This window comes from Rhinatrema bivittatum, chromosome 2, assembly GCF_901001135.1.
Source record: "Rhinatrema bivittatum chromosome 2, aRhiBiv1.1, whole genome shotgun sequence".
Classification (NCBI taxonomy): domain Eukaryota; kingdom Metazoa; phylum Chordata; class Amphibia; order Gymnophiona; family Rhinatrematidae; genus Rhinatrema; species Rhinatrema bivittatum.
Window position 1 is genome coordinate 8,087,342 of NC_042616.1, and position 27,230 is coordinate 8,114,571.

The window sequence follows — 27,230 nt, forward strand, 5'->3', positions numbered from 1 at the left end:
CTAACGGGGAGTTAGTGCGCACTAACTCGAGTTAGTGCGCACTAACACGATTTAACGATTTTTAACGATAAATCGTTAGAATTTCTATTGTATCGTGTTCTATAACGATTTAAGACGATATAAACATTATCGGACGATAATTTTAATCGTTGAAAAACGATTCACATCCCTAATTTCTACACCGACTCAGGTTTGACTTGTGCTGAAATCCCTTTGATGCAGAAGATAAAGGCACCAACAGATCTCAGTGCAGAAACCTCCCCCAGGGGTTTACAGCTCTTGTGAACCCCCTCCCAAGGAAGAGAGGGTAAAGAGCATGCTACTATTTAAATGAACCTCAGAAGAGAGAAAAAAAGAGGACAATGCAGGTATGTAACATAAGCTGTCAGGAAACCCAGAATGAGATTGAAAAGGTTGCCAGACCCCTTACTGTGATGGTGCTTAAATTACCATTGAATAGTTGAGTCAGAGACTCAGGTAGGGGATTTGCATGTCACAGCCCCCTGGACTACTGTTAGTAACTTGCAGTGAAATATCAATTTAAATCAAAGGATAGCAAAATCCTAAACTGCAGAACTACACTGGAGAATTCTGAATGAGAAAGGGATTTATGAGAGAAATATACTGAAAAACAGTCTTAGGAAGCAAACAGATTCTCACCCTGACAAGAAATGGGAGTCAGACCCTTGGGTACCTAGTTACCTGACAACAGAAAAAAAGCCAGGCAGGATGGGTGTGCACACAATCTCTTTCCATGGTCCTGCCTGGGTCTTGGCCTTTTGGATAAGAGGAGGTGATTCATCCAGGCTGGGTAACAGTGTATAACTGGCCATGAGCTTAGTGGAGCTCTAAAACCAAGCCAGGGAAAAACTTCCTACCAAGGGAGAAGAACCGAAGGACAGCAGCAGATCTGGATGTGGAGCAGCCCCCCAGGAGGAAGGGAACCCCAGCAGCAGATTGGGATGTGACTATGGCACCCAATGGCAGATCGAGCAGTCCCCCAGGAATGTGTGTACCCCAGTAGAAGATTGCATGGTCCCCCTGTAGGGTGTGGACCCCAGAGGCATATCAAGCAGTCTTCCTGGAGGGCATGGACCCCAGTGACAGGTCCAGAGTTCCAGTCAGGTTCCACAGGAGGGCGTGGATTCATCTTTACTACTCAACTATCTTACTCTAATTCTCTCCCCGGTTTTATGACCCTGTTGTAATGTAACTTTTATTTCTTTGCACTTGTTTATGTTCTGTTTTTTGTGCACACCCTCTTGTTATCTGTAAACCGGCATGATGGGGTTCCTAATCTCGAATGCCGGTATAGAAAAATCTATAAATAAATAAATAAATAAATAAATAAATTCCAGCTGCATTCGAAGGAGGTGGAGATGGATCCCTCAGGAGGATGTGGACCTCAGCAACAGCTGGGAGGTAGAATATTTTCACAAGGGTGAGACTTGGGGAAAAAAGGGGTAGGATAATAATAATACTTGATTAAGTGAGAACGCAAGAGGTCCCTTCTATTCTATATGGTGGTATACAGTGGGAAAGCAACACCAAATATTAAATGTTCTTGCTATCTTGTAGAAATGTATATAGTTGCATGGCTTGAGACTACTAACCAAGAGTAGATATGTGTGCTGTTTGACTTCATATTAGCAATATACATAGTCATGTAGAAATGAATATACTAAAATAGTCTAATAAACCTGTATATATTTGTACATACTGCCAGCCTTGTTACAGTCCCATTTGTTTCCTGGGGAAATCTCACCCACTAACACCTTCTTCCCCAGGTGGAGGCACCAGGCACCAAGAATATAAGGATAGATGGAAACTGCCCTAAGTAGGGCTCCTACCAGGTTTTTCCTGGACTCAGGAACGCCCCATGAGGTAAGTGGTCAAGAGGACATTACGCTCGTTAGATAAGAAAATTGTAGCACTTTCACTTCTCGGCACTGAAGCCTCCCCAGCACCTTTAACTACAAGTCTTTGCTAACCTTGTTGATGCCACCAACCTCTCAGTGCAGAGAATTCAAAATGGTCACATACTACCTTATTATATTTACGTATCTGCTTCCAAGAAAGCTATGCCCATCTTAGATCCAGATTCTACATGGTCACACTTCCTGCAATGGAGCACCAACATTTTGTCAGGAAGATGTGACTGGACTTTGCCCACAAATATTCCTGGCTCTCCTATTCCTTCTCAGATGGAATCACCTGTCTTCCAATCCTTTGCTGTTTATATAGCATCCCAAGCTTCCCTTCCACCATTTCAAACAAGGCAAGATTTACCAACAATGGATACTCCTATCAGATCTCAAATTTCCAATTCCTCAAAGTATAGGCCAACATCAGAAGAGCCACCAATAGTTCTGTCAGATTCAAATGGGGAATCTCAATAATCATATGACTCCCTTTCATATCATTTTGATGAGGAGTCCACTGATCTACCATCAAACCTTTCACCTGAGTCAGCCAGAAGGTAGCACTTCCCTACTTGAAGGCATGTCGGAACTGGCTTTTCTACAAATGTCCATAAATACCTGAGTCCATGAATGCTTTTCAAAGATAAAAATATTATATGTGGGAATGCTTTTCAGCATTCTTTTCATGTGGATGAGAATGTGTTTTTCCAGATTCGTCACTGAATGTATATAATATCTCCAGCTATGCAGCTACTGAACAAGAATACAAAATATTCCACAATGATAAGTGATTGCAAGTACTCTCTCAGATTTTTGTCTAGCTTTGTGGAATTAAGAAGTTTTTTGAGAACTCTTTTCATTGTTTTTTTTTTTAATTTCCAGTGGACTGGAGAATATTTTAGAATTATTTATACCCTGTCAAATATTGTTAGGTTTTAATCTAGAGCTCAATTTTAGCCTCTGTTGTTCTTTTGTAAGATTTTAATGTTACAGAACGGAACGGCAAGAATTCTAACTGGTTGTAAAACATTTGACCACATTACTCTGATATTAATATCATTATAGAAACATAGAAATGACGGCAGAAGAAGACCAAACGGTCCATCTAGTCTACCCAGCAAGCTTTCACGGTTATTTATTTATTTATTTTTCATACTTTTCTGTTACTCTTGTCCCTTTAAATAACTTTTTGGTTCTATTTCCCTTCCACCCCCGCCATCATAGAGAGCAGTGCTGGAGCTGCATCTAAATGAAGTATCTAGCTAATTGGTTTTGGGTAGAAACCGCCCTAATAAGCAAGCTACTCCCATTTGTTTACCCTGCCTGTGCAACTCAGTCCTTGTTGGTTGTTTGACTACAAATCCTCTTTTCTTCACCCCCCTTGCCATTGAAGCAGTGAGCTGCGCTGGATATGTATTCTAAGTGAAGTATCAGGCTTGATTCAGGGTAGTAACCGCCGTAACAAGCAAGCTACACCCATAATTATTTGTTTACACAGACTATGTAATTCAGACCTTGTTGGTAGTTGTCTGAATATAAATCATCTTTTCTTCATTCCCCCTGCCGACTTATCTGGCTAACGTTTTTGCTGGGTAAGAAAGGGAAATAGTTAATCTGTCTAAATGGCCTTGAATATTGAGTGCTTGGAGTCTCTGAGCTTGTAGCAATGGGTTTCTTTCACAATAGTGAGCATGGTAGCAGTCTTCCCATGGGGCAGCGTGCGGCCGTGACTCTCACCTCCCCACAGGGCACCTCATGGCCATGGCTCTCACCTCCCCACGGGGCAGCACGCGGCCACACCCTTGGATCAAGGAGAGGTTGGTGCTACCCACAGGGAAAAGCCCTGAAGATCCTCACCATCAGCAGGTGGAGCTGGCTGAAGCAGAGGCCCAATAAGAACTACACCATTACCAGCACTCGTTCCCCTTAAGTTGAGCCTTCAGATACTTGGGCCAGATGGACTTAAGCACGGGCCTCCAGAAAGAGACAAATCCATCGTAGGAGGTGTTGTAGGCCAGCAGAAGTGAAAGAGAGTCAGTCCAAGCAGTGGTTAGGGTAACAGACAGTAGGGGTGTGTATTCGTTTGCAATGTATTGGCAATCCGCAACGTATATGCCATATTCGTATTTGTGGGGGGTCGCGAAACGTATGGCAAACCCACACGAATACAAAGTATCATTAACGAATAAACCCCCACCCTCCTGACCCCCCCCCCCCAAGACTTGCCAAAAGTCCCTGGTGGTCCAGCAGGGGTCCTGGAGCGATCTCCTGCACTCGGGCTGTCGGCTGCCAGTATTCAAAATGGCGCCGATAGCCTTTGCCCTTACTATGTCACAGGGGCTACTGGTGCCATTGGTCGGCCCCTGTCACATGGTAGGAGCACAAGATAGTGCCAGCCATCCATTGCTACTGTGATTCAGCTGCAAAAGTCAGTATTAAAGTGGCAGTTTCCAATCCTTCCTCTGAAGGTTGCTCCAAAAATGAAGACAAATGAGATAGATCAAGAGAGGCTGGAGATGTATCTTTCATCTGAGGAACTTTAGAAAAAGCATGTAAACACTAAGCCTTTCAGACTGGGGGAAGCAAATTTTCAGAAACTTTCAGATTTTAAAAAAAAATATATCTACACAATATCTCCATAGGAGAAGAACATTTTTTGGGGGGGTGGGGGAGCAGGGAATTTATTAGCTGAACATTATCTCACTAGACAACATTCCCTAAATTTTCCATTTTATTTTGAAAATATAAATGACCCATGGAAACAACTCACGCACAGGCTCTGGTCAGGCCAAGTCCCTAGTTACGATTTGTTCCACCTGATGAGACACCTCGTTTATTTGCAATTGCAAATAATTTACAGCCCCCAAAAGTTCTTTGTGCTGAGAAACAAGAAAGGACACTTACGAGCAGAGTTTCATGAAAGCTTACCAACCATATCCCATCAAGTGTTATATTGGGAGGCTTAATAAAGACCGGTGGAATTGCCTTTAGGCTGTAAAGTTCCTTGAGATAAAGAGCTAAATGAAACTTCACTGCCACCTACACTCGCAAAGCCAAACCACCTGAATTCATTCCAGAAGTTGGCTCCACATCTGGGGCATGTCTGCTTGCTAAGGCTGTTGGTGGCATGATGTCATCTGGGTGTGACCAAGAAGAGCTGCCGACATCCAGGCTAATCGGAGATAACCCCTGCTGCTGGGGAGGCCCACGGTCCTGCTCTGGAGAAAGCGAGGGTCTTGATGTCTGGGGCTGCAGATGACGAACCTTCATTCAGAACACTGCCCGATGGCTGCTCCACAGAGCTCGATGGAGGGTCCCAGCTGGAAGTGAGTGTTCATCCATCAGGACAACCAGAATATAGAGGTTGCCGAGATATTGGGGAAACACTCTTGCCCATATAATGCAGAGAAGAAAAAAAGCTTTTATAAAAATAGGAAGGTTTCTCGGAGCTCACTCCTCTAATGGTAACATGGAATAGACTTAGTGTTTGGGTACTTGCCAGGTTCTTATGGCCTGGATTGGCCACTGTTGGAAACAGGATGCTGGGCTTGATGGACCCTTGGTCTGACCCAGTATGGCATTTTCTTATGTTCTTATGTAGCATGCGGCCATATTGGAACCTACCATAGGAAAAACTAAAGCTTTCTGAGGTAAAAATATCACTTATAGCAATGCACGTAATTATAATATACAGAAAACATCTTGCACGTCAACCAGAAAATCCTGCTAAAAAGCAAAAAAAGACACTTGGAACCCATATGGTACCGTGTTTCCCCGAATATAAGACAGCGTCTTACTTTCTTTTTACCCCCAAAATTCCCACTATGTCTTACTTTCAGGGTATGTCTTATATTGGAAAAAAAACCTGAGTGTTCAAAAAAAAATTATTTTTAAATACCTGTCGGAGGGCCGCGTGGGTCCAGGCGGCTGGCGGCGGGAGCCGGGTGGTCGCGTGTTAAATCTAGGCCGCGGGCGGGTGGGCGCTTGTTCCAGGTGGCGGCGGCGGCGGGGGGGTGGGTGGACGCGCGTTAGTTCGAGACGGCCGGCGGGCGGCGGGTGGTCGCGTGTTAAATCTAGGCCGGGTCGCACAGGCGCGCATTCATTCACTGCCGGTGGGGGCTGCCTCGGCAGCCCCCACCGGCAGTGAATGAATGCGCGCACAGGCCCACAGTGCCTGTGCGACCCCTGCGATTCGGCGCTGGGGGCTGCCGGTGGGGGCTGCGGCAGTGAATGAATTCATTCATCCAGGTCTGCCTTGAGCGCCGAAAGCAGCCGGCAGCGGCAGCCGAAAGCAGCCGGCAGCGGCGAAAGCAGCCGGCTCCTCCGCCTGGATGAATGAATTCATTCACTGCCGCAGCCCCCACCGGCAGCCCCCAGCGCCGAATCGCAGGGGTCGCACAGGCGCTGTGGGCCTGTGCGCGCATTCATTCACTGCCGGTGGGGGCTGCCGAGGCAGCCCCCACCGGCAGTGAATGAATGCGCGCCTGTGCGACCCGGCCTAGATTTAACACGCGACCACCCGCCGCCCGCCGGCCGTCTCGAACTAACGCGCGTCCACCCGCCACCGCCGCCGCCTGGAACAAGCGCCCACCCGCCCGCGGCCTAGATTTAACACGCGACCACCCGGCTCCCGCCGCCAGCCGCCTGGACCCACGCGGCCCTCCGACAGGTATTTAAAAATAAATTTTTTTTTAAATGACAGGTACGTCTTACTTTCGGGGGATGTGTTACATTAGCCGACCCCCCTAAAATTCCCACTACGTCTTACTATCAGGGGTGTCTTACTATCGGGGAAACACGGTATTAGGCCTATTGTAATATGAGTTGAACATAGGCTTGACATTCAGAAATCCATGAGTAAACTGACTTAAAATTAAAATAGAGTAAACCTCCCACACCAAATCAGCACTAACTGTCAGCACTCAAACAGTATTTATTTATTTATTTATTTATTTATTTATTTATTTATTTATTTGGGGTTTCTTATATACCGATAGCCGTTCGCACATCGTATCGGTTTACATACAACTAATAACTTGTGGGCATAGCCCTTACAAAGAACAATAACAGAATGTGGAAAACAAATATACAAACGATATATGTAATTAATTACTCTATGCAACAATATACAAGGGATAAATTAATTGCTCTATGCAACAATATACAATGGATATATGTGTAACAACCTTACCTATGAAAAAGCAACACTGCAAATATTACTCCAGCCCATAAAACACCAATACACCTTGTGTTAGGAAAACAGAACAAGCCACACTGCTTTAGATCCGCACATAGAAACCTCACAATAGCAGGTTTATCTCACCTCAGTCTCACATGGACAACACAGAAAGACCCTCAGCAAATACAGAATAAAGAGATGATATAAGAACATAAGAACATAAGAAATTGCCATGCTGGGTCAGACCAAGGGTCCATCAAGCCCAGCATCCTGCTTCCAACAGAGGCCAAACCAGGCCACAAGAACCTGGCAATTACCCAAACACCTAGAAGATCCCATGCTACTGATGCAATTAATCGCTAACCAACCTCTTTCCCTCTTCAACAATTCACCAACTCGAGCTACAAGGGAATCCTTGTGTGGTGATAATCTTGTACGGAGGTGATCGATGAGGATAACCTCCGTACAAGATTATCACCACACAAGGATTCCCTTGTAGCTCGAGTTGGTGAACTGATGCAATTAATAGCAGTGGCTATTCCCTAAGTAAACTTGATTAATAGCAGTCAATGGACTTCTCTTCCAAGAACTTATCCAAACCTTTTTGAACCCAGCTACACTAACTGCATTAACCACATTCTCTGGCAACAAATTCCAGAGATTTATTGTGCGTTGAGTGAAAAAGAATTTTCTCCGATTACTCTTAAATGTGCTACTTGCTAACTTCATGGAATGCCCCCTAGTCCTTCTATTATTCGAAAGTGTAAATAACCGAGTCACATCTACTCGTTCAAGACCTCTCATGATCTTAAAGACCTCTATTATATCCCCCCCTCAGCTGTCTCTTCTCCAAGCTGAAAAGCCCTAACCACTTCAGCCTTTCCTCATAGGGGAGCTGTTCCGTCCCCTTTATCATTTTGGTTGCCCTTCTCTGTAACTTTTCCATTGCAACTATATCTTTTTTTAGATACGGCGACCAGAATTGTACACAGTATTCAAGGTGCGGTCTCACCATGGAGCGATATAGAGGCATTATGACATTTTCCGTTCTATTAACCATTCCCTTCCTAATAATTCCTAATATCATATTTGCTTTTTTGACTGCTGCAGTATACTGAGCTGACTATTTCAATGTATTATCTACTATGACGCCTAGATCTCTTTCTTGGGTGGTAGCTCCTAATATGGAACCTAACATCGTGTAACTACAGCAAGGGTTATTTTTCCCTATATGCAACACCTTGCACTTGTCCACATTTAAATTCATCTGCCATTTGGATGCCCAATCTTCCAGTCTTGCAAGGTCCTCCTGTAATGTATCACAGTCTGCTTGTGATTTAACTACTTTGAATAATTTTGATTCATCCGCAAATTTGATAACGTCACTCGTCGTATTCCTTTCCAGATCATTGATATATATATATTGAAAAGCACCGGTCCAAGTACAGATCCCTGAGGCACTCCACTTTTTACCCTTTTCCACTGAGAAAATTGACCATTTAGTCCTACTCTCTGTTTCCTGTCTTTTAACCAGTTTGTAATCCACGAAAGGACATCGCCTCCTATCCTATGACTTTTTAGTTTTCGTAGAAGCCTCTCATGAGGGACTTTGTCAAACGCCTTCTGAAAATCCAAATACACTACATCTACCGGTTCACCTTTATCCACATGTTTATTAACCCCTTCAAAAAAATGAAGCAGGTTTGTTAGGCAAGACTTCCCTTGGGTAAATCCATGTTGACTGTGTCCCATTAAATCATGTCTTTCTATATGCTCTACAATTTTGATCTTGAGGATAGTTTCCACTATTTTTCCCGGCACTGAAGTTAGGCTCACTGGTCTATAGTTACCTGGATCACCCCTGGAGCCTTTTTTAAATATTGGGGTTACATTGGCCACCCTCCAGTCTTCAGGTACAATGGATGATTTTAATGATAGGTTACAAATTTTAACTAATAGGTCAGAAATTTCATTTTTGAGTTCCTTCAGTACCCTAGGATGCATACCATCCGGTCCAGGTGACTTGCTACTCTTTAGTTTGTCAATCTGGCCTACTACATCTTCCAGGTTGACAATGATTTCGTTCAGTTCGTCTGACTCATCACCCCTGAAAACCATCTCCGGAACTGGTATCTCCCCAACATCCTCACTAGTAAACACGGAAGCAAAGAATTCATTTAGTCTTTCTGCAATGGCCTTATCTTCCCTAAGAGCCCCTTTAACCCCTCGGTCATCTACTGGTCCAACCGACTCCCTCACAGGTTTCTTGCTTTGGATATATTTTAAAAAGTTTTTATTATGAGTTTTTGCCTCTAAGGCCAGCTTCATTTCAAATTCTCTCTTCACTTGTTTTGTCAATGTTTTACACTTAACTTATTTATTTATTTTATTTATTTATTTAACGCTTTTCTATACCGACCTTCATGGTTGGATGACCATATCAGATCGGTTTACATCGAACAGGGGAACAGTAACAAAAAACAGTAAAAAATAGTAAAAACCGGAAGAATAAAGTTACATTTAACAAGGTAGGTAAACTTGGAGGTAAATACTGCTGGAAGGAAAAGGCATAGGAACGCAGTGAACCAGAAGTGTAAACAATATGATAAACTTGCCAATGCTTATGTTTTATCCTATTTTCTTCAGATGGATCCTTCTTCCAATTTTTGAAGGATGATTTTTTGTCTAAAATAGCCTCTTTCACCTCACCTTTAAACCATGACGGTAATCGTTTTGCCTTCCTTCCTCCTTTCTTAATGTGTGGAATACATATGGACTGCGCCTCTAGGATTGTATTTTTAAACAATGTCCAAGCCTGTTGAACACTTTTAACCTTTGCAGCTGCACCTTTCAGTTTTTTTCTGACTATTTTCTGTTGCGGTCTCGGTCGCCACGGTGGCGCCCGAGTCCTTACCTCCTCTGCGGGTTCCGGGGCCTTGCCGCGATCCGCGGATTCGGGGTCGGTCAGGCCGCGTGGGGATGGCCTCTCTCCTCGTGCGGGACGCCGCCAACCTTCGCGGGAAGACTCCTCCCCCTCGGGGGAACGCGCGCGCGTGAGGGCCGGGCTTTTCACGGCCCAGCACCCGGATGTGCTGAACCGCCCCCCCCCGGGTGACGTCAGCACTCGCGGGAGATTTAAGCCGGCGTCAGTCCCACAGAAATTGCCTTGCAACGAGATCTCTTGGTTGGATTAGTTGCTGTTCCTGGTATTCTTGTTCCTGCTCTTCAGTTTCAGAGTTCCTGCTTACTGTTGTGCCTTACTTCGGACTGCCTACTCGTTTTTGGATTCCTGCTGCCTGCCTAGACCCCGGACTGTTTACTCGTGCTGATTCCTGCTGCCTGCCTAGACCCCGGACTGTTACTCGTGCTGATTCCTGCTGCCTGCCTAGACCCCGGACTGTTACTCGTGCTGATTCCTGCTGCCCGCCTAGACCTCGGACCGCTCCCTCGTCTTCGACTCCAGCTGCCAGCCGGATCTGATTGCTCCCTATCTTCTCCGGGTTCCACCTCAGCTCCTGCTCCACTCCGGGATTTCTTCTACGCCGACTTCTCCTAAGTCCCAGCGGTCCGGGTTCCTACGGGCTCCTCCTGGGGGAACCTCGGGCTTCCAGGGCGAAGACACCTAAGCCCTAGCGACTCGGGCGTCAACAGCTTCTCTGGGGGCGCCTCGGGTTTCCAGGTGAAGTCCGGGCCTCAGTCTGGCGTGTTCTGCCTCCCGACTGGGCATCCAACAGTCGGCCCAAGGATCCACCTCCATTCATTACAATTTTCCTCATTTTATCAAAGTTTCCCTTTTTACAATTTAGTGTTAGAGCTGCAGATTTACTTATTGTCCCCCTTCCAGTTATTAGTTTAAATTTGTTCATGTTATGATCACTATTGCCAAGTGGCCCCACCACCGTTACCTCTCTCACCAAATCTTGCGCTCCACTAAGAATTAAATCTAAAATGGCTTCCTCTCTTGTTGGTTCCTGAACCAATTGCTCCATGAAGCAATCATTTATTACATCCAGGAACTTTATATCTCTAGCAAGTCCTGATGTTACATTTACCCAGTCAATATAGTAAAACTAAAAAATGTGCAAACAAAAACTGAACTGGAAACCCCAACACTGAACTCTGCTTGCAGCAGAATAATGGAAAAACAGAAACATTGCCATTTTTAACAAAACATCAAGCAATATAAATAATCAAAAACAGTAAATCAATGCTATTAAAAATATTTCAAAATATATAACAAATAGAATGACATCTAATATCTAAAAACTCATAAATATTCAAAAAACATGTTACAAATTCCAAAAATATATTGAAAACAGCAGACACCTGAATAAAACTAACAAGGATAAAAAAAAACCTTTGCTGTCCAAACCTGGGAACTTTTTGATTTCCAGGTGCCCTGATATTGTCGTGGATTAGTGGGTTGGGTGGGGAGGGAAGATTGTTGTGCTCACACATTTTCTTCTCTCTCTCATACTCACACACACAGGATCTTCTACACATTCACACTCTTCCACACAGAAACATGTGCTCTCTATCGCTCCTCCCCTCCTTCACTCACACAGGCTCCCTCTCTTTCCCTCAAACACACACCTCACACAGACTCCTCTCTCTGCTCACTTTCTCACTCAAATCCTCACTCTCTCGCTCACACACACACCTCTCACAAACTCCTCTCCCTGCTCACTCTCTCACTCAAATCCTCACTCTCTCGCTCACACACACACACCTCTCACAGACTCCTCTCCCTGCTCACTCTCTCACTCAAATCCTCATTCACTCACAAACACTCAATCCCCATACCTGGGAACTCTTTGATCTACAGATGCCCTGAGATTGTCCTGGATTAATGGACTGGCTCCACTCATGTCCCCACAGGGTTTTGGGTTGAGCAGGAACAGGCATTTTTGTTTCTCCAAACATCATCTCCTTCTGCTGTGGAGCTGGTCTCATGGGAGGAGTAGGGAGGTGAATCGCTACTGATCGGATTGGGCTGAATCCCTTGAATGTCCTGACAGCATGCCAGTACAAAGAAAGTTTAACCAGAACAGTGCACACAACTGTAGTGTGCCAGATCTTTACCAATATATGGGACACTGCAGGTGCTCCTGCTGACCCTGGAGAAGCAGTGCAGACGTCATAAAACTGCAACTGAAGTGGCCCAGCCTGAAGTTATCAGTGCACGGGAGGCCATCTGGGGTAAAGGAGAACTCATCTGATAATCCACTGAAGCATAGACCTTGCACATCCACAAGTACTCAGACACAATAGTGCAGGATAAAACTCTCATCCACTAGAATTTCAAAACGTTCTATTTATTCAAAAGAATAATAATATCAAACATTCATGTGGCAACTCCATCAATAATAGCAGTAATTTCTTAAAGTCCCCCGACACGGTCCCGTGTTTCGCGACTGCTGCATCGGGAGGGACCAAGGTAACAGTATCAATCTGAAATACAATAAGGTGCATAAGAAGTGGAACAGCTGAGGCTACGATAAACATTTCATTGTACAGACACATACCTATAGGAGTAATCACTGGAGCGCATGCGCCCTCAAAAATGACAGCCATTTAAACCAGAAAAAGGCGCGAAGGGGAACCTCTTGCGAGACCCAATCAGATCACATTAAACACCAGATCACCTCCCTCAGTAAAAAAGGTGCCACTCAATATCTTTATTAAGTCCTTTTGGAGAGACAGTATCAAGAGTAAAAATCCATCGTTGCTCCCTCCGACCCAGTATCCCGAGGAAGTCCCCTCCCCGATGGGGGCGTGGGACCACCTCTAACACTATTTATTTATTTATTTATAACTTTTTTTATACCGAAGTTCAGGTAACAGAATTACTTATCACTCCGGTTTACATTATAACAAGTAGAAAACAATGACAACATATGTCTTACAATGAACAAGGGAGTGAACAACTTGGATAATATAACATAACATAACTAGGAACAGTAGCAGTATGCACTGTTAGAGCGAAACTAGCGCATGGGGAGGGAGGTTTGCTAATGGGGGGGAGGGGGAAGGAAGGTTGTTCGTGGAGGGGGGGGGGGAGGAGGGAGAAATTTCTTATTGATGAGTAAAAACATGAGCATAGGTTCTGGACGTCAACAGTATGAAAACAGTCTATGGGAGCTGTGGAAGACTAAGTAAGTTAAGGGAATGCTTGACCGAATAGCCATGTCTTGAGTCTTTTTTTGAACGTGTTGGGGCAATGTATCAGCCTTAGCTCCGGAGGAAGCAGATTCCACTGTTTGGGGCCTGCTGTGGATAGAGCTCTTTTACTTAAAGATGTTTTCATGGGAGGTGCATGTAGAGTTCCTCTTTGTGCTAATCTTAGCGGTCGGGAAGACGTGTGAAGCTGAAGAGGGATTCTGAGGCCCAGTGGAGTGTTGTTGAATATGGCTTTGTGGGTGATTGATAGAAGTTTAAACAGGATTCGAGATTTGACTGGGAGCCAGTGGAGCTTCTTTAGAATTGGTGTTATATGATCTCTTTTGTTGGATTTAGTGAGGCACCTTGCTGTAGCGTTCTGTAACAGTTGAAGAGGCTTTAGGGTGTAGACTGGGAGACCGTGAAGCAGTGAATTACAGTAGTCCATTTTTGAGAAGATGATGGATTGTAACGCTGACCTGAAATCGTGAAAATGAAGGAGGGGTCGAAGCCTTTTTAGAACTTGGAGTTTGTAGTAGCACTCTTTAACCGTAGTGTTGATGAAATCAGAAAAGCTCAGATGGTTAGGAAGGAGAGAGCAGAGATGGGGTGGCCGCTCTGTGACCAGTGGGATACCAGGGGCTCGTCCATTCTAAGGGACCGGATGTTCGAACAGTGTTCTATAATTCTTATTTTTATCATTCTGGACGTTTTACCTATGTACAGTAAAGCACACGGGCATTTTATGACATAGATAACGCCTTTTGTGGTGCAGTCAGAATATGAGTAAAGTTTGAAAACACGTCCGAAAAAGTCCGAAAAAGTGTCCGTATGGCTGCACATGGTACAGTGACCACATGGTTTGTGAATTCCCCTCATGCTAGACAAGTACTCTAAATAGGGGGCTGCTGTATGCACCAAACGGTCCCGTAGATTTCTCCCCCGCCGGAAAGTGAACCGTAAGGGACTGTGAAGCAGGTCTGTTAACCCTAATGCTGACCAATGACGCCGAATCATATTCACAATCGTACTTCCTACAATAGAAAAAGGTAAAATACAATTGTTGGCCGTGTCGTCTGAGCTGGGAGATGGTAAAAACAGCCAGTCCCAATGTGTATACAAGGCCCGCTTAAATGCCTTCTTTATTACCCGCGCTGGATAACCTCGATCCAGAAACCGGGCAGACATAGTCTGAGCTTGAGCAATAAACTCATCTCGAGAGGTACAGAGGCGACGTAATCTTAAAAATTGGCCAGTCGGTATGTTGTCCCGGAGGGCCCTAGGGTGACAGCTGTGATAGGATAGTAAAGTGTTTCGGTCAGTTTCTTTTCGAAACAACGTGGTCTCAAAATGATCTTAAAAATAATATGGAAATTCAAACTAACTATGCTTACTCTTCACAGAAAAGATTTGAAATGCAGTTGGAGCCTCTGAGAAAGGAGTTGGAAAATCTTCTGAAATTGAGATCCGGTGAGGAGAGGAAAGCCGGGGAAGTGTGGGTGAGTGTCTGCGTCTGCCTCTCAGCCTCTCTCTCTGCGGGGACCTTCCCCCTCACCCCCTCGGTCCCCTGACCACTCAGAGAATAATGGGACTCAGTCTGCCTGGTTGCAGAGGGGCCTGGGAAGCGTTTCCGAGGTTCTCGTTAGCTGAGAACTGGCGGATTATCACTCGGAGCACTGGGAAGAGGCTTCTGATCGGCCCGTACCGGCCCGAAAAAATAAGTTGCATGCACCTGCTGCTGTTTAATCCAAAGTGGGGAGAGAGAGTGAGTTGGCATGCGTGTGTGTGTGTGTGTGTGTGTGTGTGAGAGAGAATGAGGGGAAAGTGAGTGAGCGTGTGTGTGTGACAGAATGAGGGGAAAGTGAGTGAGCGTGTGTGTGAGAGAATGAGGGGAATGTGAGTGAGCATGAGTGTGTGTGTGAGTGTGACAGAGAGCACAAGACTGAATATGGAGTGTAGGTTCAAACTAGGCGAAAGCTTGTGTACGTGCTGCCCACTCACTCGTCAGCTTCCGCTAATCAATTAAAACCTCGGGGTGACTGTAAATGGAGCGTTCCCAGGAATGCTCATCTCATGTAATCTTTTGTAACTTTCGATTGACTCCTGAGAGCCCCCTGATGCCGTTTCTGACCATGGATCCTCTGGGAACAGCTGTGACTCCCTGTCCTTGGCAGGAAAGCCAGGTCAGAGTTACTGAGATTTCCATCTCTTTGTTTATTCCAGGGTAACAAAGTGATCATGAGACAGAAGATCGAGTCCAAGTTTGAGGAGTTACAGCAGCTTCTGAACGAGGAGAAGCGGATCCTTTTCTCCAGACTGGAGGAGGAAGAGGAGAAGATTCTACAGAGAATCCAGGAAAATGTGACCCTACTAGAGGAGCAAAGCTCCTCCTTCAAGCAGATGATCTCAGAGATGGAGGAGGAAGAGGAGAAGAAACTTCAGAGAATCCAGGAAAATGTGACCCGGCTAGAGGAGGTGGAGGAGAAGAGTCAGCAGCCAGCCGCAGAGCTACTGAAGGTGAAAGCTAAAGCGAGATTTATAAGGAGGATGGAGGGAATTTACTTAAATTATATGCAAAAACCTTAGAAGCAGGGTAACCCGGAGTGTAGACAGGAGCGAGGCAAGACCCCCGAGGAGCGGGTGCCTTGAGCGTCCTTGCTGGAACGGAGTAACCCCGGAGGGTAGCTAGGAGCAAAGCAAGAGCGGGTGCCTTGAGCTTCCTTGCTGGAATGGAGTAACCCCGGAGGGTAGGTAGGAGCGAGAACTCAGAGCAGAAGGTGTCTGAATGCAAAGCAAAATTAGCAGGACTGGAATCATTCCTAACTCATAGCTGGACTGGAGATCGGAGGCTAAGTACCCGGAGGTAGTGACGTCATGCAGTGGGCATGCCCCCGAGGTTCCCGCCACAACGTATTCAAAAGAAGGGGCGACGTGCACGTGTGCCCTGGGTGACCTCAGTGGAAGAATGGCGAACGCAATCACCCATGCTGGCCCGGGGACGCCGGAGAGGTCAGCGAGGAGAGGCGGAGGCAGCCATCTTGCCCAGAGGAGTGGAGAAAGGAAGAAAAGAGGTGAGACAGAGAGGGCGCAGCCGTCTGCGACCGACGGGCGCAACAGAAACAATTTTCTCCATAGCATTCTTTACAATGTCAAAACGGTTAATGACAATTGTGCAACATCCACTACTGTTAAGCAAAGTACACAATCCTGCTTCTCTAGCAAAAATATAATCAAGTCCTCGTCTGTTGCATTTGGTGACTATAGCGAGTTCATTAATCTGTAATTGGAGCGCTTCCACTGCCTTATTCATCTCAAATGTCATAACATGGAACAATGATCCCAAGTTCTGCCATTATTGCTGGGGGCTGGAATATGGGAATCCAGGCAGTCCATGATAGTGAGACCAATCGAACATTGGTCCGGGGGGGCATGTAGGATTTATATATTCAAGAGACCTTTCAATCGCTTCAACCTCAGGTATAGTGAAGGAAGACTTCTGGCCATACGACTTTTGGGGTCGGTGTTCTGCAGAGGTATGAGCCTAGAGAAATAGCTAAAAGTTACCAAGACACAAAAATCACATGAAAGGGTTAGGGATTAGGGATGTGCATTCGTTTGCAATGAAAAAAGGAAATATAGACGATATTTCCTATTTCGTTGCGTTTCGGGGGGGGGGGGGTGTCAACAAAATGATAGGAAAACCTACGAAATTTCATGTGGTTTTCTTATCGTTTTGGGGGGGGGGGGGGGAAGGGCACATTATAAAAAACAACAAAACCCAACCCAACCTTTCAAATTTAATTAATTGCAACCCCCCCACCCTCCTGACCCAAGACTTGCCCAACACTCCGCCCCAAGACATACTGAAAGTCGCTGGTGGTCCAGCGGAGTCCTGGGAGTGATCTACCACTCTCGGGCCGTCGGCTGCCACTAATCAAAACCAGCCTCTCTCCTTACATCTTCCAGGGCAGCTCTCATAAGGAAACCCCTCAGTCCCAGCCTCTCTCCTTACATCTTCCAGAGGAGCTCTCATAAGGAAACCCCTCAGTCCCAGCCTCTCTCCTTACATCTTCCAGGGGAGCTCTCATAAGAAAACCATTCAGTCCCAGCCTCTCTCCTTACATCTTCCAGGAGAGCTCTCGTAAGAAAACCCCTCAGTCCCAGCCTCTCTCCTTACATCTTCCAGGGGGGCTCTCATAAGAAAACCCCTCAGTCCCAGCCTCTCTCCTTACATCTTCCAGGGGAGCTCTCGTAAGAAAACCCTTCAGTCCCAGCCTCTCTCCTTACATCTTCCAGGGGAGCTCTCATAAGATAACCCTTCAGTCCCAGCCTCTCTCCTTACATCTTCCAAGGGAGCTTCTCATAAGAAAACCCCTCAGTCCCAGCCTCTCTCCTTACATCTTCCAGGGGAGCTCTCATAAGAAAACCCCTCAGTCCCAGCCTCTCTCCTTACATCTTCCAGGGGAGCTCTCATAAGTCAACCCCTCAGTCCCAGCCTCTCTCCTTACATCTTCCAGGGGAGCTTCTCATAAGAAAACCCCTCAGTCCCAGCCTCTCTCCTTACATCTTCCAGGGGAGCTCTCATAAGAAAACCCCTCAGTCCCAGCCTCTCTCCTTACATCTTCCAGGGGAGCTCTCATAAGAAAACTCCTCAGTCCCAGCCTCTCTCCTTACATCTTACATGGCAGCTCTCATAAGAAAACCCCTCAGTCCCAGCCTCTCTCCTTACATCTTCCAGGAGAGCTCTCATAAGAAAACCCCTCAGTCCCAGCCTCTCTCCTTACATCTTCCAGGGGAGCTCTCATAAGAAAACCCCTCAGTCCCAGCCTCTCTCCTTACATCTTCCAGGGGAGCTCTCATAAGTCAACCCCTCAGTCCCAGCCTCTCTCCTTACATCTTCCAGAGGAGCTCTCATAAGAAAACTTCTCAGTCCCAGCCTCTCTCCTTACATCTTCCAGGGGGGCTCTCATAAGAAAACTCCTCAGTCCCAGCCTCTCTCCTTACATCTTCCAGGGGAGCTCTCATAAGAAAACTCCTCAGTCCCAGCCTCTCTCCTTACATCTTCCAGGGGAGCTCTCATAAGAAAACCCCTCTGTCCCAGTCTCTCTCCCTACATCTTCCAGGGGAGCTCTCATAAGAAAACCCCTCTGTCCCAGCTTCTCTCCTGTTCCTTCCCAGGCAGCTCTTATTAGGAGCTCCCAATGCCTGACCCTCAGTAACCTGCTCCCTGCCTGTGAGAAGGAGGAAGGATGATCCTGTTTCACTGGATGGAGTTTCTTTTCTGTTTAAAGAGGCAGTTGTGTGATTGCACAGAGCTGAGTGTGGAAGATGCTAAAGTGTGTAACGGCTGCTCATAATCTGTAAGGAGGAACTAGAAATAACCTCTGTCTCCTTTCTCCTCTAGGATGTGAAGGACACTCTGAGCAGGTACAAGTTATGATCCTCATTTTTTCTGTGTGGGTGGTGGCAGAGAGTACAAGAAAGGATTTCATGGATTGGTGAAAGGGAGGGATTAGTAATGGGGGAGAGGGAGGTGGGAATGATTGGAAAGAAGGGATTATGGATGGGAAGAAGCACTGATGAATGGAGGGGAGGAAAGTAGAATCACAAACGTTTTCCCTTATCCGTCTTGTCCCTCTCTCCTCATCAGACTTCATCTCTCCATTCCCAGCTCCCTCTCTGTCCTCCCAGGAATATCCTCTCCATCCTCCACCAACCTCTACCCTTTGAATCTCTTTCCACCCCTTCTCTGCCAGCGCTGCTGCCCACCTCATCCCCAGTGCAGGGGGAGATGTTAGGGTTTGGTCTTTGGTCTGGCACTGGCAGTAACTGGGATTGAGCTGCTGGGATGTGCTCACACATCCCCTCCATGTGATCAGACAGCAGCAGACCTGGGAACCTCTGATGTACAATCACTCTGAGATTGTCGTGCATACACAAACATTCTGTAACACACTCATGTACTCACTCATACATACACACTCTCTCTCACACACACACATGCTCACATAGACTCTGACCTTCTCATTTTCTCATACACACATGCTCACACATCCCACCCTCTCCCTGACCTCCATGTGATCAGATAGCAGCAGACCTGGGAACCTCTGATGTACAATCACTCTGAGATTGTCGTGCATACACAAACATTCTGTAACACACTCATGTACTCACTCATTTATTTATTTATTTATTTATTTAAAATTTTTATATACCGACATTCATCCAGGATATTATATCGGTTCACATTGTAACATAAACTGGCGCTAGGCATGGCGCTTTACATTGAACGTTTAAAACATGCGAACAAGGTATTAAAAGGGGGTGGGAGATAACATGGGAAAGTTTGCATTAAATTATATTATAGCAACGTATACACTCATACATACACACTCTCTCTCACACACACACATGCTCACATAGACTCTGACCTTCTCATTTTCTCATACACACATGCTCACACATCCCACCCCCTCCCTGACCTCCATGTGATCAGATAGCAGCAGACCTGGGAACCTCTGATGTACAATCACTCTGAGATTGTCGTGCATACACAAACATTCTGTAACACACTCATGTACTCACTCATACATACACACTCTCTCTCACACACACACATGCTCACATAGACTCTGACCTTCTCATTTTCTCATACACACATGCTCACACATCCCACCCCCCTCCCTGACCTCCATGTGATCAGATAGCAGCAGACCTGGGAACCTCTGATGTACAATCACTCTGAGATTGTCGTGCATACACAAACATTCTGTAACACACTCATGTACTCACTCATACATACACACTCTCTCTCACACACACATGCTCACATAGACTCTGACCTTCTCATTCTCTCATACACACATGCTCACACATCCCACCCCCTCCCTGACCTCCATGTGATCAGATAGCAGCAGACCTGGGAACCTTTGATGTACAATCACTCTGAGATTGTCGTGCATACACAAACATTCTGTAACACACTCATGTACTCACTCATACATACACATTCTCTCTCACACACACATGCTCACATAGACTCTGACCTTCTCATTCTCTCATACACACATGCTCACACATCCCACCCCCTCCCTGACCTCCATGTGATCAGATAGCAGCAGACCTGGGAACCTCTGATGTACAATCACTCTGAGATTGTCGTGCATACACAAACACTCTGTAACACACTCATGTACTCACTCATACATACACACTCTCTTTCACACACACATGCTCACACATCCCACCCCCTCCCTGACCTCCATGTGATCAGATAGCAGCAGACCTGGGAACCTCTGATGTACAATCACTCTGAGATTGTCGTGCATACACAAACACTCTGTAACACACTCATGTACTCACTCATACATACACACTCTCTCTCACACACACATGCTCACACATCCCACCCCTTCCCTGACCTCCATGTGATCAGACAGCAGCAGACCTGGGAACCTCTGATGTACAATCACTCTGAGATTGTCGTGCATACACAAACATTCTGTAACACACTCATGTACTCACTCATACATACACAGTCTCTCACACACACATGCTCACACATCCCACCCCTTCCCTGACCTCCATGTGATCAGACAGCAGCAGACCTGGGAACCTCTGATGTACAATCACTCTGAGATTGTCGTGCATACACAAACATTCTGTAACACACTCATGTACTCACTCATACATACACACTCTCTCTCACACACACATGCTCACATAGACTCTGACCTTCTCATTCTCTCACACACACATTTTCTTTATAACATAAACATATGCCCTCTCTCGCATACATACTCAGTTAGGCTCTGGCCTCTCATTCTCCCACACACACATTCTCTTTCTAACACACTCATATGCTCTCTCTCACATGCATGTTCATGCACCCCATTCATATTTCCTGACCTCCATGTGATCAGATAGCAGCAGACCTGGGAACCTCTGATTTACAATCACTCTGAGATTGTCGTGCATACACAAACACTCTGTAACACACTCATGTACTCACTCATACGTACACACTCTCTCTCACACACACATGCTCACACATCCCACCCCTTCCCTGACCTCCATGTGATCAGACAGCAGCAGACCTGGGAACCTCTGATGTACAATCACTCTGAGATTGTCGTGCATACACAAACATTCTGTAACACACTCATGTACTCACTCATACATACAGAGTCTCTCTCACACACCAGTGCTCACATAGACTCTGACCTCATTCTCTCACGCACTCATTCTCTTTCTAACACATTCATATGCTCTCTCACAGACATGCTCACATAGACTCTGGCCCTCTCATTCTCCCACACACACATTCTCCTTCTAACACACTCATATGCTCTCTCTCACATGCATGCTCATGCACCCCATTCCAATCCTGACCTCCATATGATCACATAGCAGCATACCTGGGAACCTCTGATTTACAATCACTCTGAGATTGTCGTGCATACACAAACACTCTGTAACACACTCATGTACTCACTCATACATACACACTCTCTCTCACACACATACTCACTTAAACTCTGGACTTCTCATTCTCCCACACCCTCATTCTCTTTCTCACATTTTCATATGTCTTCACCTCTGGCCATAGCTACTTCCATCTGGCAAAACCTCTAGTAGGTTTTCAACTCCTCTCTGGAGTTGATGCTTCCCTTCACAGAGGGTTTTACTCGCTCCATATTTTCTAACTAGGCTCTGATAACACTGGGGTTTTTTTTGGAAGGCTCTGTTCTGTTCTGGAACACACACAATGAACTTTCCCTTTTCTGTCAGGATCAAAACAAACCTGCCCTGTGACTCATTATATAAATATGTCCCTTGTTCCAGCAGAGCTTCACTCCTTAGCCTTTTGTGAATCTATCAGCCACTGGAAAAGGGAAAAAAATCGCCTCTTTTTTCCTCTTTGAGCATGGTTCTCTGCCTTTGCCAAACTTAGCGCAGAATTTCCCAAACTCACAGTATTTGTGCATGGCCAGTTGGCTACCAAAATACAGAACCAGGCTGGACTCTGGTAATTCTCTGATAAACGTTTATTGATTGCAGACAGAAAAAAATCAAAATAGAAGCTGTTCTTCTACCTTAGCAGTTTCTAAGCAAAGTTCAAACCTGAGCAGTGCTAGCATTCTCTAGGCTTCCTTCTTTCCTCTGGTGCTTCCTCTTCCTTTTAATGCCTGGATAGTTATTCCCTTTTCCTAGGGAAGTGCCCCAGGACCAGGATACACTGCTGCTAGTCCAGATCTCTAGAGCCAGTTGTTCAAGGTGTTCTGGGGTTTTCTCCTGCATACTCCTTCATCCTCACTCATTCCCTGTCCTCCAGGTCTGACCCTAACAGCAGTAGTTGCCTCCTCCTTTGGTTGCAGTAGCTGATGGGAGTCCCCCTCCTCTTTTCTTCCAATCGCACAGCCTAATGCTGCAACTACTCCTGTGACTCCTCCTCCTTCTTCCATGCTACATGACGTCTTGTTCTGGGGTGCACACAGGCCACTTCAGCTGTAGCACCTGGAGTTTTCTGCTGTTTGCACAGAGACCCACCAATTCACTTAGACTCCTGGAATCTCCAGGTCACACCTGCAGGCTACATGAACACAGGTGAGCACACCTGCAGACTACATGAACACAGGTGAGCACACCTGCAGGCTACATGAACACAGGTGAGCACACCTGCAGGTTACATGAACACAGGTGAGCACACCTGCAGGCTGCATGAACACAGCTGAGCACACCTGCAGGCTACATGAACACAGGTGAGCACACCTGCAGACTGCATGAACACAGGTGAGCACACCTGCAGGCTACATGAACACAGCTGAGCACACCTGCAGGTTACATGAACACAGGTGAGCACACCTGCAGACTGCATGAACACAGGTGAGCACACCTGCAGGTTACATGAACACAGGTGAGCACACCTGCAGGCTGCATGAACACAGCTGAGCACACCTGCAGGCTACATGAACACAGGTGAGCACACCTGCAGGCTGCATGAACACAGGTGAGCACACGTGAGCACACCTGCAGGCTGCATGAACACAGGTGAGCACACCTGCAGGTTACATGAACACAGGTGAGCACACCTGCAGGCTGCATGAACACAGCTGAGCACACCTGCAGGTTGCATGAACACAGGTGAGCACACCTGCAGGTTACATGAACACAGGTGAGCATGCGCACACCCTGCAATTAGTGCATCATGCCACTGCAGCCTCAGCTGGATCAAAGACAGGCACCAGCACCTCTGCACACTGGAGCAGAGGAGGGACGATGGTGAAGAGGAAAGGTTTGTGACACCAGAGGTAAGGAGCAGGAGGTCTGAGGAGGTTCAGAATGCACAAAACACAAATGATTTCCAGTGATTCTGCAGGGACTGAAAACTTCTGCAATAGCGAACAGAGTTTGCAGAGTTTGTCGCAGCTGTATAATCATGAGGAACCAGGGATCTTGGTATATCTCACTCCCTTCACCTCCCCTATCTCCATCCCAATGATTCTCTTACCCATTATACCCAGCTTTAAGATTATGGTGCTGATAAGCAGAGGATTAAGGGTGGGGAATTTCCCTTCAGAAATAAGCAGAAGGTTGCCTTTAGAATTTGGTGTTCTAGATATATGCCTATGTTAGCAATCCATAAATCTAGCCCCATTACACACACATATATATATCTCATTCCCTCCATCTATCTCATCTCTATACCCTAGAGATGAAAATATCCTAGAATAACCCTAGAGTCTCCCTTACCTGTAGGTGTATCTCATTCCCTTCATCTATCTCATCTCTATTCCCTGGGGATGAAATTATCCTAGAATAATCCTAGTGTCTCTCTTACCTGTAGGTGTATCTCATTCTCTCCATCTATCTCATCTCTATACCCTGGGCATGAACATCTCCTAGAATAATCCTAGTGTCTCTCTTACCTGTAGGTGTATCTCATTCCCTCCATCTATCTCATCTCTATACCCTGGGCATGAACATCTCCTAGAATAATCCTAGTGTCTCTCTTACCTGTAGGTGTATCTCATTCCCTCCATCTATCTCATCTCTATACCCTGGGCATGAACATCTCCTAGAATAATCCTAGTGTCTCTCTTACCTGTAGGTGTATCTCATTCCCTCCATCTATCTCATCTCTATATCCTGGGGATGAACTTCTCCTAGAATAATCCTAGTGATTCTCTTACCTGTAGGTGTATCTCATTCCCTCCATCTATCTCATCTCTATATCCTGGGTCTGAACATCTCCTAGAATAATCCTAGTGTCTCTCTTACCTGTAGGTGTATCTCATTCCCTCCATCTATCTCATCTCTATATCCTGGGGATGAACGTCTCCTAGAATAATCCTAGTGATTCTCTTACCTGTAAGTGTATCTCATTCCCTCCCATCTATCTCATCTCTATATCCTGGGGATGAACATCTCCTAGAATAATCCTAGTGTCTCTCTTACCTGTAGGTGTATCTCATTCCCTCCATCTATCTCATCTCTATATCCTGGGGATGAACTTCTCCTAGAATAATCCTAGTGATTCTCTTACCTGTAGGTGTATCTCATTCCCTCCATCTATCTTATCTCTATACCCTGGGAATGAACATCTCCTAGAATAACCCTAGAGTCTCCCTTACCTGTAGGTGTATCTCATTCTCTCCATCTGTCTTATCTCTATACCCTGGGAATGAACATCTCCTAGAATAACCCTAGTGATTCTCTTACCTGTAGGTGTATCTTATTCCCTCCATCTATCTCATATCTATACCCTGGGGATGAACATCTCCTAGAATAACCCTAGTGACGTTTTTACCTGCAGGTGTAATAAATTGAAGTTTCCAGAACCAAAGTCTGTTTCTACTGCCCTGAAAATGAATTTCCAATTGACACACCAAGAGCAATTGATAAAGTTGATCACAGACTTTGGAGGTAAAGAAGAAGCTTTCTCTTTTACTTTTGATTTATTTTTTTGTATGAAATCATTTGCCAACACAATATGAAGTTTATCAGATGAAGATATACATTGTCTGTACAGATGAGAGATTTCTGTTCTCTTTTCCTTCCTCTCAGGCCAATACAGTACAGTGTACTCCAGTGGAGCTAGCTTTTCTTCTCTGACTCCATCTGCTAGAGACAGAGAATACTGAGTGACTGCAGGTGCACACTGTCTTATGTACCAACAGTGCAGTAAAGCTTGTCTTCTCTGACTCCATCTGCTAGAGACAGAGAATACTGAGTGACTGCAGGTGCACACTGTCTTATGTACCAACAGTGCAGTAAAGCTTGTCTTCTCTGACTCCATCTGCTAGAGACAGAGAATACTGAGTGACTGCAGGTGGCACACTGTCTTATGTACCAACAGTACAGTAAAGCTTTTCTTCTAAGTCTGCATCTTCTAGAGACAGAGAATACTGAGTGACTGCAGTTAGCACACTGTCTTATGTACCAACAGTACAGTAAAGCTGTTCTTCTCTGACTCCATCTGCTAGAGACAGAGAATACTGAGTGACTGCAGGTGGCACACTGTCTTATGTACCAACAGTACAGTAAAGCTTTTCTTCTCTGTCTCCATCTGCTAGAGACAGAATACTGAGTGACTGCAGGTGGCACACTGTCTTATGTACCAACAGTACAGTAAAGCTTTTCTTCTCTAACTCCATCTGCTAGAGACAGGGAATACTGAGTGATTACAGTTGGCACACTGTCTTATGTATCACTCGTACAGTAAAGCTTTTCTTCTCTGACTCCATCTGCTAGAGACAGAGAATACTGAGTGACTGCAGGTAGCACACTGTCTTATGTACCAACAGTACAGTAAAGCTTTTCTTCTCTGTCTCCATCTGCTAGAGACAGAGAATACTGAGTGACTGCAGGTGACACACTGTCTTATGTACCAACAGTACAATAAAGCTTTTCTTCTCTGTCTCCATCTGCTAGAGACAGAGAATACTGAGTGACTGCAGGTAGCACACTGTCTTATGTACCAACAGTACAGTAAAGCTTTTCTTCTCTGTCTCCATCTGCTAGAGACAGAGAATACTGAGTGACTGCAGGTGACACACTGTCTTATGTACCAACAGTACAATAAAGCTTTTCTTCTCTGTCTCCATCTGCTAGAGACAGAGAATACTGAGTGACTGCAGGTAGCACACTGTCTTATGTACCAACAGTACAGTAAAGCTTTTCTTCTCTGTCTCCATCTGCTAGAGACAGAGAATACTGAGTGACTGCAGGTAGCACTCTGTCTTATGTACCACAGTACAGTAAAGCTTTTCTTCTCTGTCTCCATCTGCTAGAGACAGAGAATACTGAGTGACTGCAGGTAGCACACTGTCTTATGTACCAACAGTACAGTAAAGCTTTTCTTCTCTGTCTCCATCTGCTAGAGACAGAGAATACTGAGTGACTGCAGGTAGCACACTGTCTTATATACCAACAGTACAGTAAAGCTTTTCTTCTCTGTCTCCATCTGCTAGAGACAGAGAATACTGAGTGACTGCAGGTAGCACACTGTCTTATGTACCAACAGTACAATAAAGCTTTTCTTCTCTGTCTCCTTCTGCTAGAGACAGAGAATACTGAGTGACTGCAGGTAGCACTCTGTCTTATGTACCACAGTACAGTAAAGCTTTTCTTCTCTGTCTCCATCTGCTAGAGACAGAGAATACTGAGTGACTGCAGGTAGCACACTGTCTTATGTACCAACAGTACAGTAAAGCTTTTCTTCTCTGTCTCCATCTGCTAGAGACAGAGAATACTGAGTGACTGCAGGTAGCACACTGTCTTATGTACCAACAGTACAATAAAGCTTTTCTTCTCTGTCTCCCTCTGCTAGAGACAGAGAATACTGAGTGACTGCAAGTAGCACACTGTCTTATGTACCAACAGTACAGTAAAGCTTTTCTTGTTTGATGCCATTAGCTGAAAGGGGAGAAAACCCCAATTGTCTGGATTGTTCTGAGAGATAAAGATGA

At 45.6% G+C, this 27,230-nt stretch overlaps 1 protein-coding gene across 1 annotated transcript in view; it reads left to right on the forward strand.

Annotated features, from left to right (window-relative positions):
• Positions 1-27,230, forward strand: part of LOC115086037 (E3 ubiquitin-protein ligase TRIM39-like) — a 58,293-nt gene that overhangs the window by 16,943 nt on the left and 14,120 nt on the right. Inside the window, exons 2-5 of the mRNA XM_029592611.1 lie at positions 14,664-14,759; positions 15,484-15,777; positions 18,665-18,687; positions 25,076-25,185. Coding sequence (XP_029448471.1) covers positions 14,676-14,759; positions 15,484-15,777; positions 18,665-18,687; positions 25,076-25,185 — 511 coding nt within the window. The 5' untranslated portion in view covers positions 14,664-14,675. The remainder of the gene's footprint in view (positions 1-14,663; positions 14,760-15,483; positions 15,778-18,664; positions 18,688-25,075; positions 25,186-27,230) is intronic.